Source organism: Idiotropiscis lumnitzeri, chromosome 8 (genome assembly GCF_059441095.1).
Source record: "Idiotropiscis lumnitzeri isolate Australia: NSW breed Sydney's pygmy pipehorse chromosome 8, RoL_Ilum_1.0, whole genome shotgun sequence".
Classification (NCBI taxonomy): Eukaryota; Metazoa; Chordata; class Actinopteri; order Syngnathiformes; family Syngnathidae; genus Idiotropiscis; species Idiotropiscis lumnitzeri.
Window position 1 is genome coordinate 17,836,819 of NC_142398.1, and position 16,560 is coordinate 17,853,378.

General features: G+C 40.1%; 1 protein-coding gene across 2 annotated transcripts; it reads right to left on the reverse strand.

The window, feature by feature from the left end:
- Positions 1–1,718: 1,718 nt before the first annotated feature.
- On the reverse strand, positions 1,719–15,635 carry shoc2 (SHOC2 leucine rich repeat scaffold protein). 2 transcript variants are annotated; one of them, XR_015844707.1, is made up of 11 exons: positions 15,560–15,635; positions 8,590–9,640; positions 8,289–8,426; positions 8,067–8,197; positions 7,408–7,596; positions 6,614–6,736; positions 6,237–6,374; positions 5,997–6,114; positions 4,086–4,783; positions 2,538–3,610; positions 1,719–1,733 (listed from the first exon to the last, which is right to left on the reverse strand). XR_015844707.1 is itself a non-coding variant. In XM_088303636.1 (9 exons), exons 2-9 carry the CDS (start codon positions 9,290–9,292, stop codon positions 4,575–4,577), a joined length of 1,749 nt encoding a protein of 582 aa, XP_088159762.1. In that variant the 5' UTR covers positions 9,293–9,640; positions 15,560–15,635; the 3' UTR covers positions 3,717–4,574. The 2 variants fall into 2 exon arrangements, 1 of the variants encoding a protein (XP_088159762.1); XM_088303636.1 differs by lacking the exons at positions 1,719–1,733; positions 2,538–3,610 and having other exon boundaries at positions 3,717–4,783.
- Between the last annotated feature and the right edge of the window lie 925 nt (positions 15,636–16,560).

Genomic DNA, 16,560 nt, shown 5'->3' on the forward strand with positions numbered 1-16,560 from the left:
ATTATTTTGGGCTAAACACTGATGGGAAGTGACGCTGCTTGATGCATGGAGATACAGATGAAGTGATACAGTGACATCTGTCGTCTCCTCCAAGAGCCTTCTCGGCAGCATCATTCTCCATCAGCAATCAGTGGGGACACGTACTTTTATTATTTAATCAGTACTTCAATTGACCGGCAGGGGGTAGTGTTGTACAGGGGCATGAATTCACTACACAGAACACTTGATGACTATTTTTTTGTCTACATATGAAGGAACTTAAATCATCGTAAATCAAGTGTCATTCGTGGTTTTTATTTGAATATATACTAGGTAGTACAGATGTACACTAGTATTTCTTCTCAGAGCCATTTTGAGTAATATTCCTCTTTGCAGAAGCTCAACTCATCAGCGCTTTCACGATAGCAACGGCTGTAACAAAGAGCTTTAAAGAATATAGAACATAAAACATATACATTATATTGTAAATATAAATAAACTATATAAATATACACACATACATATAGATATACATATATATATATACAGACAGACAGCTAGATGGAAAGATAAACAAATATTTAAAAAAAAATAATAATAATAGAAAGACAGATACACACTCGACTGACCTTCAGGCATGTTGGGAATAGGCAGGTGCATTGAGGAGCAAAAGACGACGACTTGTGTGGCCAGTCGTATTTCTTCTTGTCCTGCTAAAATGCAACAAAACGTCAGTTTTGTCACCATTCGGTAATGCTTGCTGATACATACTGGTTATGATCTAAGGTCTTGCAAAAAAAAAAAGTACATGAGGCTTCTCCTCTGCCATCTGTAACGACAATTACATATTGGGAAGGGACCAGTTAATGGGCAGTTTGAACAAGAGGCACAATCCAAGCTAGTGCGTAATTTCACATACAATACCTGACAGTGTTCTACAAGTCTCATCACAGTTGTTTAAAAGAAGACATAAACTGTGAAGTGTATTGAAAGTTTCATCTGACACTTCTTTCTTTGCAGCAAAGATTAGGACCAAGTCTGCGAGTCACTCTAGTTGTCAAACTCAGGCCCGAGGGCCAGATCTGGCCTGCCACATCATTTCAGGTGGCCCACCAAGGCAAATCATGTGCATCCAATTCATGTTTCCTACGACAAGACCAAAACTGGCTAATAATATTGAGAAATTGCAATTATTTTCAATTTCAAACCCCACTTTTAGAATAAATTGAAAAGCAGTAGAAACTATTTTTTTTACCGGCTTTTGATTTCAAAACTAGCTGTGTCTATCAATTTGTTGTATTTTTCTGATGGGTTCACAGTCATAATGGCCGCGTAGGGAAACCATAACAACAATGTGGCCCATAACAAAAATGAGTTTGACAGAACCTTCTCTTGTCAATTTGGACTTTTTCAATTAGTCGCAGTTGTGGACCGCTTACCCAGAGTTCGCTGACAGTCGGCAGCTCACCTGCTTGATTGGGGACAAGCGTCATACACAAAAAAAAAAATAATAAATACATGGATTGAATGAAGAACTAACTGCATCCAAATTGACAACATAAGATGTAATTGTATATCAGGTAAAAAATATGAACAACAAAGGCACATGAAGACAGCCTGTCAATGTGTACAACAAAGATTAGCATTACGATTACACAATGCTTTGACATAGAAAAATGGAACATTTGCAGACATACCAGAAGGCCACTAAAACTAAAGTGATCCGTATAAGAGAAGCTTGCTTCATAAGCACACTGTAAATAAAAACAAAAATAAAAAAATGTGTCAACTCTCCTGCATGCCTGCATTCTTAAAAAGCAGGATGAGGACAAATGGGCGTTAATGCTCACTGCATCATCCTAAAAAGTAAAGGTACCCAATAGAGCAGTCCTCACAGTGAATTATATAAACTAATAATCAGTGATGAGATTAACACGTGGCGATCCAAAAATCCTTTTGTTTGTCTTCACACCTCCTCTCCGCACATTCACACTCAGGACACAACCAGAAATGGAATGTAAAATTGGGTCATGTGCAGCTATAGCATGCCGCCAATCGAATAGCAGTCTGACAAGCACTTGTGGGCTTTTTCACATTATTTAAAGATCTTTTTTTTTTTTTTCAGGAAAAAGCATGACTCAAATGTATGTTTTAAAACGAATTTTGGATATTTTGCATTTACAACCATTGACGGCTAAAGACGTCAAAGATACATTAGCCGGTAGTGAAGAAGTTCATAATTAACTCTGTATATATTTTTGGGGTCATACATAACATCACACCATCTTGTACATATACGCTAAATAATTCTTTTTTTTTTCACCCATTTCCTTTTCTGTATTTGTAAGTCTTGCAATGTAACTACAGTCATGTCCATAAATATTAAGACACAAATTTCCGTATTCCAGCTCTGTAACCCACCACAAATAGATTTAAAATGAGAGAATCAAGCCGTGCTTCAAGTGTCGACTCTGAGCTTTAATTTGAGGGTGTTTACATCCAAATCAGGTGAACGTTGTAGGAACTGCCACACATTTTAAATAAGCATCAGAGCCCACCTGATTTGCGGCTTTGTGGCAGTGGTGCTTCACTTTCCCGACGTAGCGGCCATCCCGGTGGGTGCCCTTGGAGGAAACAAGACAACAGACTAAAAGACATTAAGATGCTTCTGCAGGGGATGGGGGCGGATGGTTGGAGTCTGATAAGCGCAACCGCACATTAAATTTGGTTCAATACACGGGGTGCCGTGGAAGATTTCGTGTCGTGCTAGGATGCAACACATGCACAACATTATAAGGTTTGATTACCATTGTTGGCATTTTTTTTAATGTACAGTCACTTGAAATAATACTAAGTGAATACACATATTTAGAAAAAAAACATTCAATGATATAAAATAAAAACGCTGAGCAGAACAAGTCATTTCACTTGCCATGAAGAAAGAAGCAGGATATGCAAATTGTTTGACTGATCACAAGAGTAAGTTCCTTTGAACATTGACAGGATAAAACCTCCTCAAAAGAAATTCAATTCTTACTCCAAGCCTGCGAAATTCAATTCTTTCCAAGTGATGCAAACTTACAAGATAAACTTAAAGATCAATTACTTCTTAATGAAAGAAAATGCCCCCATTGAAAAATAACCGATGAGAGGCTACTGCGTTTTGTTAAACAGAGGATGCCAATGTTTTTATTCCAAAAAAGTGCAATAGAGCAGCAGCATTACTGGGACAGTGTGGGACAAAATATCATATTAAAAAAAATGAAATTAGACGGGATTTTTTTTTTTTTAAACGAGACAAATTAAGGATATTAATAGAAAAAAATGTCAAGGGATTACCTGCCAATGTTTTATTATCAAACCTGTTTTTTTTTTTGAGGCTCTGATACACTCGCCAAGTGAAGTCCTTTAAAAATGTTTGATATGTTGGTCAATGATCGAGTGGATGACAGCTATGCAGCCCAACACTGAACAAAATATCAAACAAGTAAACAAAACTAAAATTGCACTCAAGGCAACAACCAGGATTTGTATACATTATATAAAAACATCTCCTATCATTTATCCCATCACCTGTTTCTTTTTATCACACAACCACAGATGGGGGCGGAGTCACACAGCACCACCCACACTGAAAGAAAAAAAAAAGGCCAATTTGCTTTTTTTTTTTTGATTGGTATTTCTCATATGTATACATTACTCGCTATACATTTGACAACTACTGCTGCTATTTCTTAAAAAAAAAAGAAAAATTGCCCAATTTCATTAACGATGAGAGCGCTGCAATAGATTCATTAAACAGCTACACTAAAGTGAAAACAGCAGTAATAAGAAAAATTTTCAAATAATTTACGTCTTTGTATTCTCATGGACAATAGTGTTTAGAAATGAACCACTGGATCACTCTAAACATAGGCACAGTTTAAAAAAAAAAAAGAAAAAAAAAGAAAGATTTAAAAATTGTTTAAAAAAAAAAAAAAAGTACAAACAAACCATCATTAGACCTTTGTTCTCTGTGGTCAAAAAGTAATTAACACAAGTAATCATCTCAAGAGAGCGAGGTTGATGTGTAAAGTGAAAATATCAAAAGAAAAGAAAAATGACACCTTTGACTTATGGCAGCAGCAGTAAATGTGAGGATCCAAAGACTTGTTTCGTTTGTTTTTGCATATAGCTGTGTCCTCGCTCACATCGTAGATGCTTGGAATTACTGTAAATAGTACATTGGCAATGGGAGCACGGTTTATATGATTAAAAGACTTGCCACTTAGCTCACAGTTACTCAATATAGAAATTCGTGTATCTTCAGTTTTGGCAAAGAGATGGGAATATTTTTCCTCCTGTACGACTCGGAATGGGAAGATGAGCGTGAGTGACGTGGGGTGGAGGGGGTCCAAGAATGACCAGAATTAATTGGATCCTCAAATGTGTCTCCTTTTGTCTGCCCAAGGATGGTGAGAGAAAGTCTCTTCTGCGTCCATCTCCACCGCTTTGTCACCGACACTGATGCTGGGGGGGGGGGCGTGGCTGACTTCTTTACAGTGTATGATACACGGAATGGGGCGGGCAGGCAGGCATGACGGTGGGCTCTGTCCTCAGACCATGGCACGGTACGGTCCCTGCATCTTGAGGAACTGGATGATGAAGGAGGGGCCTCCGGCCACAATCTGGGGCGGCAGGTGGCTGAGGGGACAGTTTTCAATGCTCATAATGGACAGCTTGCTGCACAGGGCCAGCTCAAAGGGCAGGCTGTGCAGGTTGGGGTTGTCGTTGAGGTACAATTCCTCCAGGTTCTCCAGTGTGCCTAAAGAGCGAGACGAGTGGAGTGTAAAAAAAAGAAATATGTTAACAAATAACACACAGGAATAAAAATGGGGATCGACTGCCACTGTGAAAAGGCTCAAGACCAGCCCTCGTCATTTATGCCGGTAGTTACTCAGAAGCCGAGTTTTTTTTTCTTCTTGCAAATCAACAAAAATAATAAACCTTTTAATTTTTTAAGTGTACAACTCAACAGATTTTTTTCTTCAAGTGGAACCAAAAATAGACAAATCAGATAATGTGGTTGCATAATATATCTACACCCTCTTATAACTTTAGATGCGACTGTGTTCAAAATTAACCAATCATTTTTAAACCACTGCTAAGGAGAAGTCAGCACACACAGGCCGCCACTGAAATTGCCTCTGATGAATACCGAATAAAGTTTAGATATTCTAGTAGACAGTTACTGATGTTTTTCTGAAACATCTTTTAGTAAAAGATGCATGGTACACAGAAAGCTTTTCCAGCATCAGAGGGAACTTATGGCTCAAATTTAAACGCAATGATTAATTGATTCATGGACAAATAATATAATTAATCACAAATTATTTTTGAGAATCGATGAATCATTTAAAGACCTTGTCTAATTTGAAATTTGTCCGAAACCTCTCAAGAATAAATATTCTCAATTTCTTGCAGTCTTCCAAACTTTATTTCACAATTTGAATAGCTTGGCATCATTATTTGGAATTTTGGAAATAAAACACAGTCCATCCTTTTAAAAATTAAAAGAGATGGATTATTTAAAAAAAAAAAAAAAAAAGAAAAATGTAATGCTCCTTTAATATCCATCTTTCCTGTGATTGGTGATGCAAATTACATTGAAAAAAAAAAAATCCACAACAACAAAACAGACAGCCAGAGTAAAACCACTGACCCCAAATAGACACTACGATGTCTCTTAGCCAAGTCCGCATACTTCACCTTCAGTCACTCAGCATAAGCTTCCAATACTAGCACCGATGTCTCCCTCATCCCCCGTGTTAATCTTGGTTGAGCTTAGACGCAGCAGTAACCTGCCTCGCCCCGTCCAATCAACCAGTCCAAGGGTCAAAAGTGGGACAAATTGTGGACTGTTGAGCTCTTAAACCATAATTGTTTACTACATTGTTACGATATTCAGGAACTGATGGAAAAAAAAAAAAGGTTGCTTGGAGCGGCAACCAGTCAACACAAGAAAATAAAGTACTTACCAATCTCTTCGGGGAGATGTTGCAGCAGGTTCTCCCCCAAACCCAGATGAGTCAAGTTGGTGAGGTGGCCAATGCCTCTGGGTAATGTTGTCAGCTGGTTGTTTGTCAACACCAATTTCTAATGAATTTACAGTACAAGTCAGTCCCAAAGTAGAAAAGGCTTTTCTTTAAAAAGCCAAATCCTTCAAGATTTAAAGATTGGGTCTGAACACTACTCAAACGATTGTTTGCAAAACTTGCCTGTAAATCTTTGAGATATGCTATTTCATTGGGGAGACATTCCAACTTGTTTTCCTCCAAGTCGAGCTCCCGAAGCTTTCTCAAATTGCCGATACCGTGCGGTAACTTCTTTAGAAGATTATTGGACAAAATTAACACCTGTGAATAAGAAGAGAAAAAAATATAAATCAAGGTGTCAAACGCGATTTATACGTCTTTCCAATATTCTGTGGCTAAATGGAGCTTATTACGTAACTGTTGGTCCAATCGTGCTTTTGCCTTTACACTTGCCTGATATTTTGAACACATCTCAATTCAAGTCATTCCGTTTCCAATAGGCCATAAAACGGAACCGTTTTGACATGCAAGCTTCTCCCCAATGGGCATTTGAGACTCACCTCTAGAGACACCAGACCGCAGACGTCTTCTGATATTTTCGTCAGCTGATTGGTGGCGAGGTTAAGCTCCACCATGCTGGTCCATGTGCCAAAGTCCAACGGCAGAGAAGTTAACTGGTTGTCCTGAGGAAGACAATGGCATGCATTTATAAGCTAAATGAGAGACAACTCGGAGGGTCAATACAAGAATCTGTTGAAGCAGCTGAGCACGGCAGCGCACTCGGCGAATCGTGTTAGGTGGCGCCAGAATCGATTCATTCAGACTTCAATTCAAATGGCACCCAGTGCCGATGGGTCGGTAAACAATGTCTACCCCAAATGCCAATTCAGACTTGAGTAGAATTATTGTTCACACAGTTTGGGAACAAGGTGAGTGAAAAGACATATAAGGAAAAAAAATTTAAATCCTAAATGAAAATTGCTACAAGAGAAATACTTTAGTTATGAACTTCTCAGCCTTCTTGGACGAAAGTTAAGAGTCAAGAATACCTTTAGAAGACACTTCTTTAGCTCTAGTTGTGATTTATTGTTATTATATTAACTTTTATGACGGTAGACAGTAATTGAATTGAATTGAATATATCAAAATGAGCTTTGTGAGTTTCTCTCTATTTGAGAAGGTACAACTATGTTTTATGAGTTTCTAAAGAGAAAAGACGAAAAGAGCAAACTATCTCAGAGTACGTATTATCTGTTACACCTATAAAAGAGAACATGACATTACAGGTGCAGTAAATTGCTCATGCTGAATGTAATTGATGTGAAATGCAATTTATTCCAGAGAAAACATGTACCTTCATGTTGAGCTTGCTTAAAACTTTGGCCCTGATGAATATTCCAAAAGGGATCTTGTTTATGCGGTTGTGCTCCATGTTGAGCGAGTAGATGGTTGAGAACTGGGAAGGTCCACCCACAGGGTATGACTGGAAGCAGTTCCTTGCTAGTGTCAGGCTGGTCAGGTTGACCAAACTTGACAGGAGACCCTGATTAATAACAAACAGAGAGAGGCACAACACAAGCCAAATATGATCACATGGAAACTCTAGGAAACAAAGGCTGCTTTTATTTGAAACGAACCTCCTTTGAAACACTTCTTGAGTCTTGAGAGTTTCAGCGAAACTAAATTATTGCCTTTTGAGCAGCACTTGAAATCATGGCTGTCCAGCAGAATTTGTGGCCTGATTTCTAACGAGACGATTTGATATCGATATGCATTGCGATAAACACGTGAACAATAACGATAGAAAAAATGTTTGAGAGAAGAAGCTAGCTAGACACACATGCATACATATAAGTACCAAGAATTGTCAATACTGACTTATGTAAAATACTCAGATCGTGATACATTTTTCAGCCATATCGCTGTCTGAAAAATTTTGGGATGAAAATAAAAAAAAAAAACAACATTTGGAGCAACATGCATTTTGTGGACTGAGTTACTGATTTTACTCACCTCTGGTAACACTGAAATGTTATTGTTTTCAAGATTTAGCTCTTCCAGTTCTCGACATTTGGCTAATGATCTGGGGATGGCGGACAATCGATTGTATCTTAGACCCAAGCGGTTTATGCTGGCAAGATTTCCTGAAACATAAGAGTTGCACGATTATTTCCGACCGACATTACACACAAATCGCTATTTCTGAGATTAAAAGGTACACTGTAAATGGCATACCTATAGTCTCGGGGAGGTCTAAGAGCTCATTGTGCTGCAAATCTAAGTTGGTTATTTGTGTGCAATTCCCAATCTCCTTTGGTAAGTGCTCCAACTGATTATGGGCAACATCCAAAGTAATAAGGATGCGAAGTTCCCCTGAAAAAGCATTATTTAAAAAAATAAAAACACAGCACATGCTTTAAAAAGCAAATAAATAAAAATCAAACTCAACTATGTCCTTGAAAAAATATATATACTTCATACGTAAAGACAACAGCAGCCTTTAACAATGTAGATTTGATTCGTCGGTATGACCCACCTATTTCCGCGGGAAGCTGCTTGATCTTGTTCTCTCGGATGCTGAGCATGGTGAGCTTGGAAAGGTTCCGGATGTCTTTCTCCACGGTGGTGATGCGGTTGAAGCGTAGGTAGAGCGTGGCCAGCGACGTCAGTCGGTAGACTACTGGCGGGATCTCCCTCAGCTTGTTGTGCCGGAGATCAAGCATCCGAAGCTTCTTCAGGGAGTCCAATGAGTCGGGCAAGCTGGTCAAGGAGTTCTCGCTCAAGGCCAAAGTAAGCAGGCCCGAGAGGCAACCCACTTCAGGTGGTAGGCTCTGCAGTTTGTTGCTGTATAGGTAGAGTTCAGCCAGCTGAGTCAGCTCCTTGATGGAGGTGGGCAACATGTGAATCGAGCGTTTCGACAGATCCAGCCTCATGGAATTTTCCTCCCGGCACTTGTTAAGCTCCTTAATCACCTCGGCATTGCTGGACTTCTTGCGTGTACCTGGTGCTGGGTTTGGCCGCTTTATCGTATTGTCAACTGAGAAGGCAACACCCGGTGTTGAGCTGCTGGTGTCCTTCTTACCTTCTTTGGTTTCTTTCCCTTTGGTCTTGGTTTCTTTGCCGCCGTCTTTAACGAGACCTGCCAGAGCCTTGGCCTCCTTTTCCCTTTCTTTGCCTCCCGAACCGCTCTTAGGGTCCTTTTCTTTTGCATCTTTTTCTTTGCCTAAATTACTACTCATGTCGACGTTATCGCGGGTCCTGCAGAGTTGCTCATGAGTTTCTTGTCAGGTTACTAATTTAGGGAAAAAAAAGGGACGCGGACAGTTGAGCAGGCTTTTAAAGAAAACATGACTGTGCCGGATCGCGCACTTGTGATTCTTCTGGAGAAAAGAAGATTTTGTAACACTTTTAAAATGTTGTTCTTTTGTTAAAATGCCAGTGGGTAAAAAATCCGTTGAAGAATCTGGACTGTGGCATCCGTGGGCCACATTCTTAAGTGTTGAAGCTGCATACAATCGCTGGAGTTTTAGGGAAAACTTGTGGAATTCTTTCAGGCTCAAAGGGTCATCAAGGTCTTTGTAATCCTCCTGTTGAAAAAAACCCAAACATTTTTACATGTTAACAGTGATTGCAAGCTCTTGCTGTTCAAGAGTTCAAATTATACATGAAACAGTTTATGGATTATTAATAAAACATAACATATTAGTTATTAGTAGTAAAGTAGTAATAAGAAGCTGTAGTTTTCGGCATTTGCCAAGCAGCAATTCCAATCAAGTTGGGACGTTTTCAAGCTACTGTATATTCAATTGAACACACGACAAGACGAGCTGTGCTGAAATAAGCAAGGATGTTCCTGAAAAAAGACGTTGCTTGGATGGCAGCATGCGTTAGGTTGCTCCCAAATCTGGATGTTTTCAGCATTATTGGTGCCTACGCAGGTGTGCAATGGGCACAAACACACCCCACGTTTCAAACTTGCATGTCGCCGTTCATCAAAACAATATATATTATACATGTGCAAATCAACTTGTCAAATCACGGAGTTCTAATCAAGTCAAGTCTTTCCGAAGCTTGTTGCAAGTCATTTTTCGAGTCCAGGTCATGTGACTTCTATACTCGGACAATCATTTTTCTCTTACAGGATGAAACAAAAAGCCTTGCAATCAGGTTTGGTGAGGTGTCAGAAAGTACCACAGAGTACGCAAATGAAAGTTAAAGCGGTCAAAGCAATTCTGTTGAATGCAATGCACCGAACCTCACACCAACTTTCCGCCACGAAATAAACATCGCCTAGCGGGTGTTGACATTACAGATGCCTCAACGTGTATTCGGCAATTGAGCTATTCTGAGTTGTCAGCAACACAGAGAATCATGGGCTATTTACGTCTTTTGTCTTTGCATTTTTAACATAAAGCAGTTGCGCTTGTGATGGACTGTGTCCGTTTCGTGTCCGTTTCGTCTCAGTGAGTGCATAAAGCGGCTTCGTGCATGCTAAGCCGCAGCACAGAGAGACATGTTTGGATGAGGATCAGAACTAAGTGAAAAGGTTAGCACTGCGGAGACTAATCTTTAGAAGTGGCCTTCAAAGCATTGAGCCCCCCCACAAGAGGTCACATGACCTTTAAGGGAAAACAAAAAAAAAAAATCACGGCACCTCTTACATAGCAGACAGACCTTCCCGAAATTAAACATGAAATCATAAATCAAAGGGCTAACATATACTGTGGTCTGTGACAGGCCTGTCTGAGTGTAAAAGAATTCGGACCATAAAATGACAAATGCCAGATCCTCCCCTCCACCTCCCTAGCATTGTCATTTAATCCAAACCGAACAAGAACTTCCTTATATGGATGTACGTTCCGTGTCTCCGCATGAGAACATGCTTTGACATTAAACACGTCATACGAGTACTATTAGGTTCTTTTTTTTTAGAGAGCGATAAGTAAATTAGTATTTTTATTTTAATCAAAACCCTTTTTCCATATGAGGGGAAACGCATCAAGCAATCATGAGCTGTACTGTATGCTAGTTAATTGTTCAAGAGCAGCTTTTAGGGAACTAAATAATAATAAATAATAAAAAACAGAAGTTTGGGTGGCCAAATAAAATCACATTTTAAAGGAAGGATAACTAAAAGAACAACAGCAAAGTTTAAAAAAATAAGAGAAAGTAAATTAGAAAGGTTGGTATTAAATATCATGGCAGTGGCAATATATATTTATGATAGAATATGAGAAGTTTCAACGATAAATTCATATTTGGCATCACTAATGTATTTAAGACAAAAAGAAAATATTACTTCTGTGTACAGTAGCTACTTTTTTAGCATGTTATTCTTCCCCCACGGTTCCACATCTAGTGAGGCAGCAGTTCCAACCAAGTCAACAAATGACATCAGTAGTGCTGTACGAAATAATGATGCGAATAAATTACATTTAAATATCCTGTCGTAAATAAACAAACTAAACTCAACAAACCAAGAAAAATCTCATTTAGTGCACCAACAAACAACAAATCAATCCCACACAGCGCAACATTGTACGAGCAAAACTAGAGCACTTAACTCATTAACTCCCATTGACGGCCAAAGACGTCAGAGATCCTTTTTTTTTTTTTTTTTAAACTCGGCTGGTAGTGAATGAGTTAACTCCACTTTTAAGAGGTAGCTGCACGGACACATTTCCAATCCCATTTCAGTGCTGTGCAAAATGTAAACCGACTGCTCTCGTTTAGAAATGAAATAAATCTCAGTTCTACCTAAAACACTCCATTTACAGACATTACAAGTCAACGTTGCACTGTCATTACATTCCAAATTAAACTCTTTCCAAACTGCAGACATTATCCCCGTGCTGAGACACCAGCCTGAGATTTCCACACGATACAGAAGGCCAAAACGACTAATGCTCCCTCAATGTTCTCCTGAAACTTGTGTTAAGTTTACCTCGGCTGCTTCCTGCATGTGTATTGTGTAACAATGAAAACTGATGTTGACGTAACGGTCGTTCGGGAAAGCGAGTTCTCGCAGACCCCCCTTTTATACAACAGCTGTGCCACAAAGAGGGCACAAAACAGAGACAACACATATTTTTCTAACTTCTCCCATCTGGCAGACGCTACAGGAACGTCACAACGAGAAAAGGAAAATTAAAATAAAAAACAGCTTCTATACCCACGCGCCAAAAGACTCCCGAAATAATGACATCACAATCTGCCAACCAAATCATACACTATTTTTCTTTTGCAATCCTGCTCACTTGAATGTTTAAACTGCGCAACACCGCTGCAACTTGCAATACTTAGTCGAATGCCGGCATTTTCCACACACAGTAATCCCCCGCTGTGTGGCCAATTTATTTTGTTGCGTTATTACTGTTTTGTTAAATTGTTTGTACAGTGTTTTTATTATCGATTGATCTTGCTCAATATATTGCGCGTTTAAACGTGTTTTTGCGGTTTTAAATGTTCTTTAAAGAGATTATAAATAACTTTAAGTGTATTTTATGGCGGGCGAATTTGAACAGGGAATTTCGATTTTGCAGATTTTCTCTGGTTGGACCACCGCAGGAACCGAAACGTTAATTGTGTAACATAAAAATAAGATAGTGCTGTTCCATTTGGCAATATATTTGTTGTAACAATTTATTCAGCAATTAGAGATAATTTCCACTCATTTCATGAAAAATACTATATCAGGATTAGTGCTGTGTGATACGGGCAAAATCTTATATCTTAATATAAGTAATTGCATATCCCAATACCCCTCCCAACATTGCATTTTTCCTTAAAGTTTCAAGAAATCTGCGACAATTTTATTAAAACGGAACACACACAGCACTCTAACTTTTGATTACAAATGATACACATAATCACGGCGAGGCATTCCAAGTTAATGTCGCAGCCAATATTGTCACTCAGGGCTCGCTTCTTGTCAAAGAGCATACAAAAATGCGCGACAACAGTCACAGATTATCCCGATCAAATGAACTTTGGGTGCAAAAAAAAAAGGTCGCTACCGGCTCCAAGTGAGCATCCAATCAAGCCAATGGAAAGAAAAACAAGCGGGAAATAAAGTTAATGGCAGGACGCAATGGACCCAACACTTCGACATTCACACAGATCAGGGCAAGCATCTCCAACTGGCATGCAACCGAAATAACTCTGGTCAAAAGTACTTGGACAGAGCCAGAGTGCGCTTACGTCACACTAACTCGTCCCCCCCAAGAATATACAGAAAAGAATTGTTGATCACAGGCACCTTATGTTCGCTGCAGCGGAAAATTCCGCAATCGCAGAACTAACTTCTGGGGCATATTCTTATATTTTTCACATTATTCCCCCATTCTGGAAAAAAAAAAAGTGTTGTAAAAGACAAAACACACGAGAGTTATTAATCCTTTGAGATGTTGGCTGAAAGAAGGTCTCCAGTGAGGTGCACAACCAGCAGGCATAATATGCTGACATCACAATTTGACCATCCAATGTCCAAAGTATGCACAGCACGTAAAGCATATTTTCCTGAAACATTTGGTCGAGCTCCAAATTTCACAAGCTTATAAGGCATTCAAGGACTGACATTCAGCTGCAATAGCTTGGTACTTCTCATACAGTTGAGCATTTATATATTACGTTTAGACATTTCTTTTAGTTTGGTTAACTTAGACTGTTGCTGTCATACAAAACATTGGTCTCCTAATGAATGTCATATCAGAATTTTTCACTGTCAGCACAGAACCTGTTGCATTTCCCTCCTTTGTTCTTTACACAGTGAGAGTAGGAAAAAAAACGACAGGGTTTGCTTCAAGTTCAAGTGAACATTCAAGCGTCAATCAATTGATAGCAGCATGCCAAATGTGCACATCGAAAAAGTTTGCAGGATGCAACTTGAAGTAATTGCTTCTGGTAAACAATGATTTTGAAAACTATTGACAAAAAAATAGAAACTGGTTGAGCTGTACTTTTATGTTAATAAAATGGAAATATGACAATGCCGTAAGTCTTCAACAAAACTGGAAATTAGGCCCATTAGCAGCAACGACACAACAATAACACGGTTGCTCCACACTTCGATTATGTTACAAGTAATATTCATGAATTAAGGGTTAGCAAAATGGTGAATTTATTTCAATATAGTCGGTGCAAAATCCTTATGACAGCTTCTATAGGTCAAATTTAAAAACAAAGGAAAATTTCTCAATACACTGATGTGCTATGGAAAAAAAGTATATTTTTTTTTAATCAGCACCAAAAATAAATTTAAGGGCAAATCAAGCCATCTCTGATTAAAATTAGCAGTTGACCAGTGTAATATAACATGATCAGAATTAAACATATTAATGAATGTCAATCGCATATGCCTTTATGGGATTTAAATTAAATAAAGCTGGCTGAGAAAATTCAATTCAGTCCTTGCGTTGCTGATAATGACAACCCATTTGATTGTTGGTAAGACTACAGTTCAAATTCTGCACGGCTGCTGTGCTTAATGACAAATCCTGGGAATCAGATTAACGGCACATCACTAGCAAGGACGTGCATGTCATGAGTCGTGACACCTTTTCTAGATTAGTTCATGTGCATGCGATGCAATAACGTGTTGTCTCATGCCTGGCACACACAACTTCTTGACGTCATTTTTGGGGTTACGTGGACTTGAGGTAACAGACTTGTGAAACATCCCGCGTAAGACAAAACACTTTCGACTGCTTGGGTGGGGAAGAACGAAAACATTTGTTGCACCCCATGAAGATGAAAACTATTTGAATGTGGGACTGACACGGATACATGAAATAAATGCAAGTAAGCTAAACGTCAAGAGCCAAATGTCAGTGTTGCAGACTGCTAACTTGCTAACGTCAGCGAGCCAGGTTAGCCACTCGAGCTAACTGAATTCCAAGACATGTAACAAGTAGAAACACACCGCTGCAGTTCGATTTTTCCTAACAAGCTCGTGTTCTTTCCGTTTATTCGGTGAGGTGGCAAACGTCTTGTGTTTGCCACTGTCTGCGAGCGATGATCTTTGTCTCGAATGGAGCTAGCGGTTACGTAGGCCCAAGCAGAGTGACTGGCTGACGCGAAGCCGCTCGTCAGCCACGACTTGGACCGAGAAGCGAAGCCTCCACTGAGGCCAGCTGAGGGCCATCGCTCGGTCGGGCGGTAGACACCCACCACCAAGAGCCACGGAAGCAAGCGACATCTTGGCGCAAGAGTCAGTGACGCTAAAGAGGGCGCGGACTGATCTTTACTACAGCATCCGAGCGGTTCCAGTATTGAATGTGAGCCGAAGAAAGAAAGGGGGAAAAAAAGAAAACACTCCTAAAACAGCGGCCATTCCGAAGCTGAACAAAAGAGTGCGTTTGTGCTCGTTACAGTAAAAAAAACACTCGGGCGTTACGTAGGTTTTTGCAAAAGCCTGATCAGTGTACAGTCTCTGGACTTGCGTGACAAGGCGAAATGTGTGCGAAATGTTAAGTGTGAATCTGATAATATAGCGTAAGTGTTTTTACCTTCAGAGGTGTGACTCCGCCATCCTCGCTGCTTCCTCCTCTTTTCCAACCAACACTGGTGCTCGGCACCCCAACCCCGCCCTCACTGCCACCAAACTGCGTCATTACCTCGCGCACCAATCGCGTCGCTCGACACCAGCTGCGCCTCGCCTACCTCTGCTCCGCGGACATGCGCAGTGGGATGCGGCGGCCGGCGAGACAACAGGCTGCAACCAACCAACTTCTGGTCAGCTTTCCAAGAACAGGAAATTCAGAGTGCCTGTCCACTGTCCACGAAGTCTCTTTACAATTAATTAATATTTTTTGAGGAGATAGCGCGGCACGATGGCCTCTCAGTGCAGAGTTCGTGAGATCGATTCCGGCTCCGGCCTTCCTGTGTGGATTTCGCATGTTCTCCTGGGCCTGCGTGGCTTTTCTCCGGGTACTCTGGTTTCCTCCCACGTTCCCAAAACATGCATGCCAGGTTGATTGAACACTTTATATTTCCCCTAGGTATGAGTGCAATCGTGGATAGTTGTTCTTCTTTGTGTGCCCTGTGATTGGCTGGCAACCAGTTCAGGGTGTACCCTGCCTACTGCCCAAAGACACCAGCACCCCCCAGGACCCTTGTGAGGAGAAGCGGTACAGATAATGGATTGAAGGATGGATGCCACTCTGTTGCGCAGGCTTATCCTGTAAAGTAGTAAACCTGACTCTACCAATGCCTCAACTGCTATGACTGTCGCTGCATGTCACTGAAACAAATGAATAACTTTATTACATACCCCACATTTGTAATCATTTACACACTTCTATTCCGCAGGAACCTTTTGGGCAGGAGTCTTAAATTATGTTCCTTAAGGGTCGTAGTCCTGCCTGTTTTGCATCTCTACCTGCTGCAACGCAACTGTTTCAAATGATCAGGATTGCTATCTAGCTTCTGCATTGCTGATTATCTGATTATTTGGGTTTTCAGTTCCAGACAGTGGCAATCACTCACTTGTTTTGGACCAACACTATGA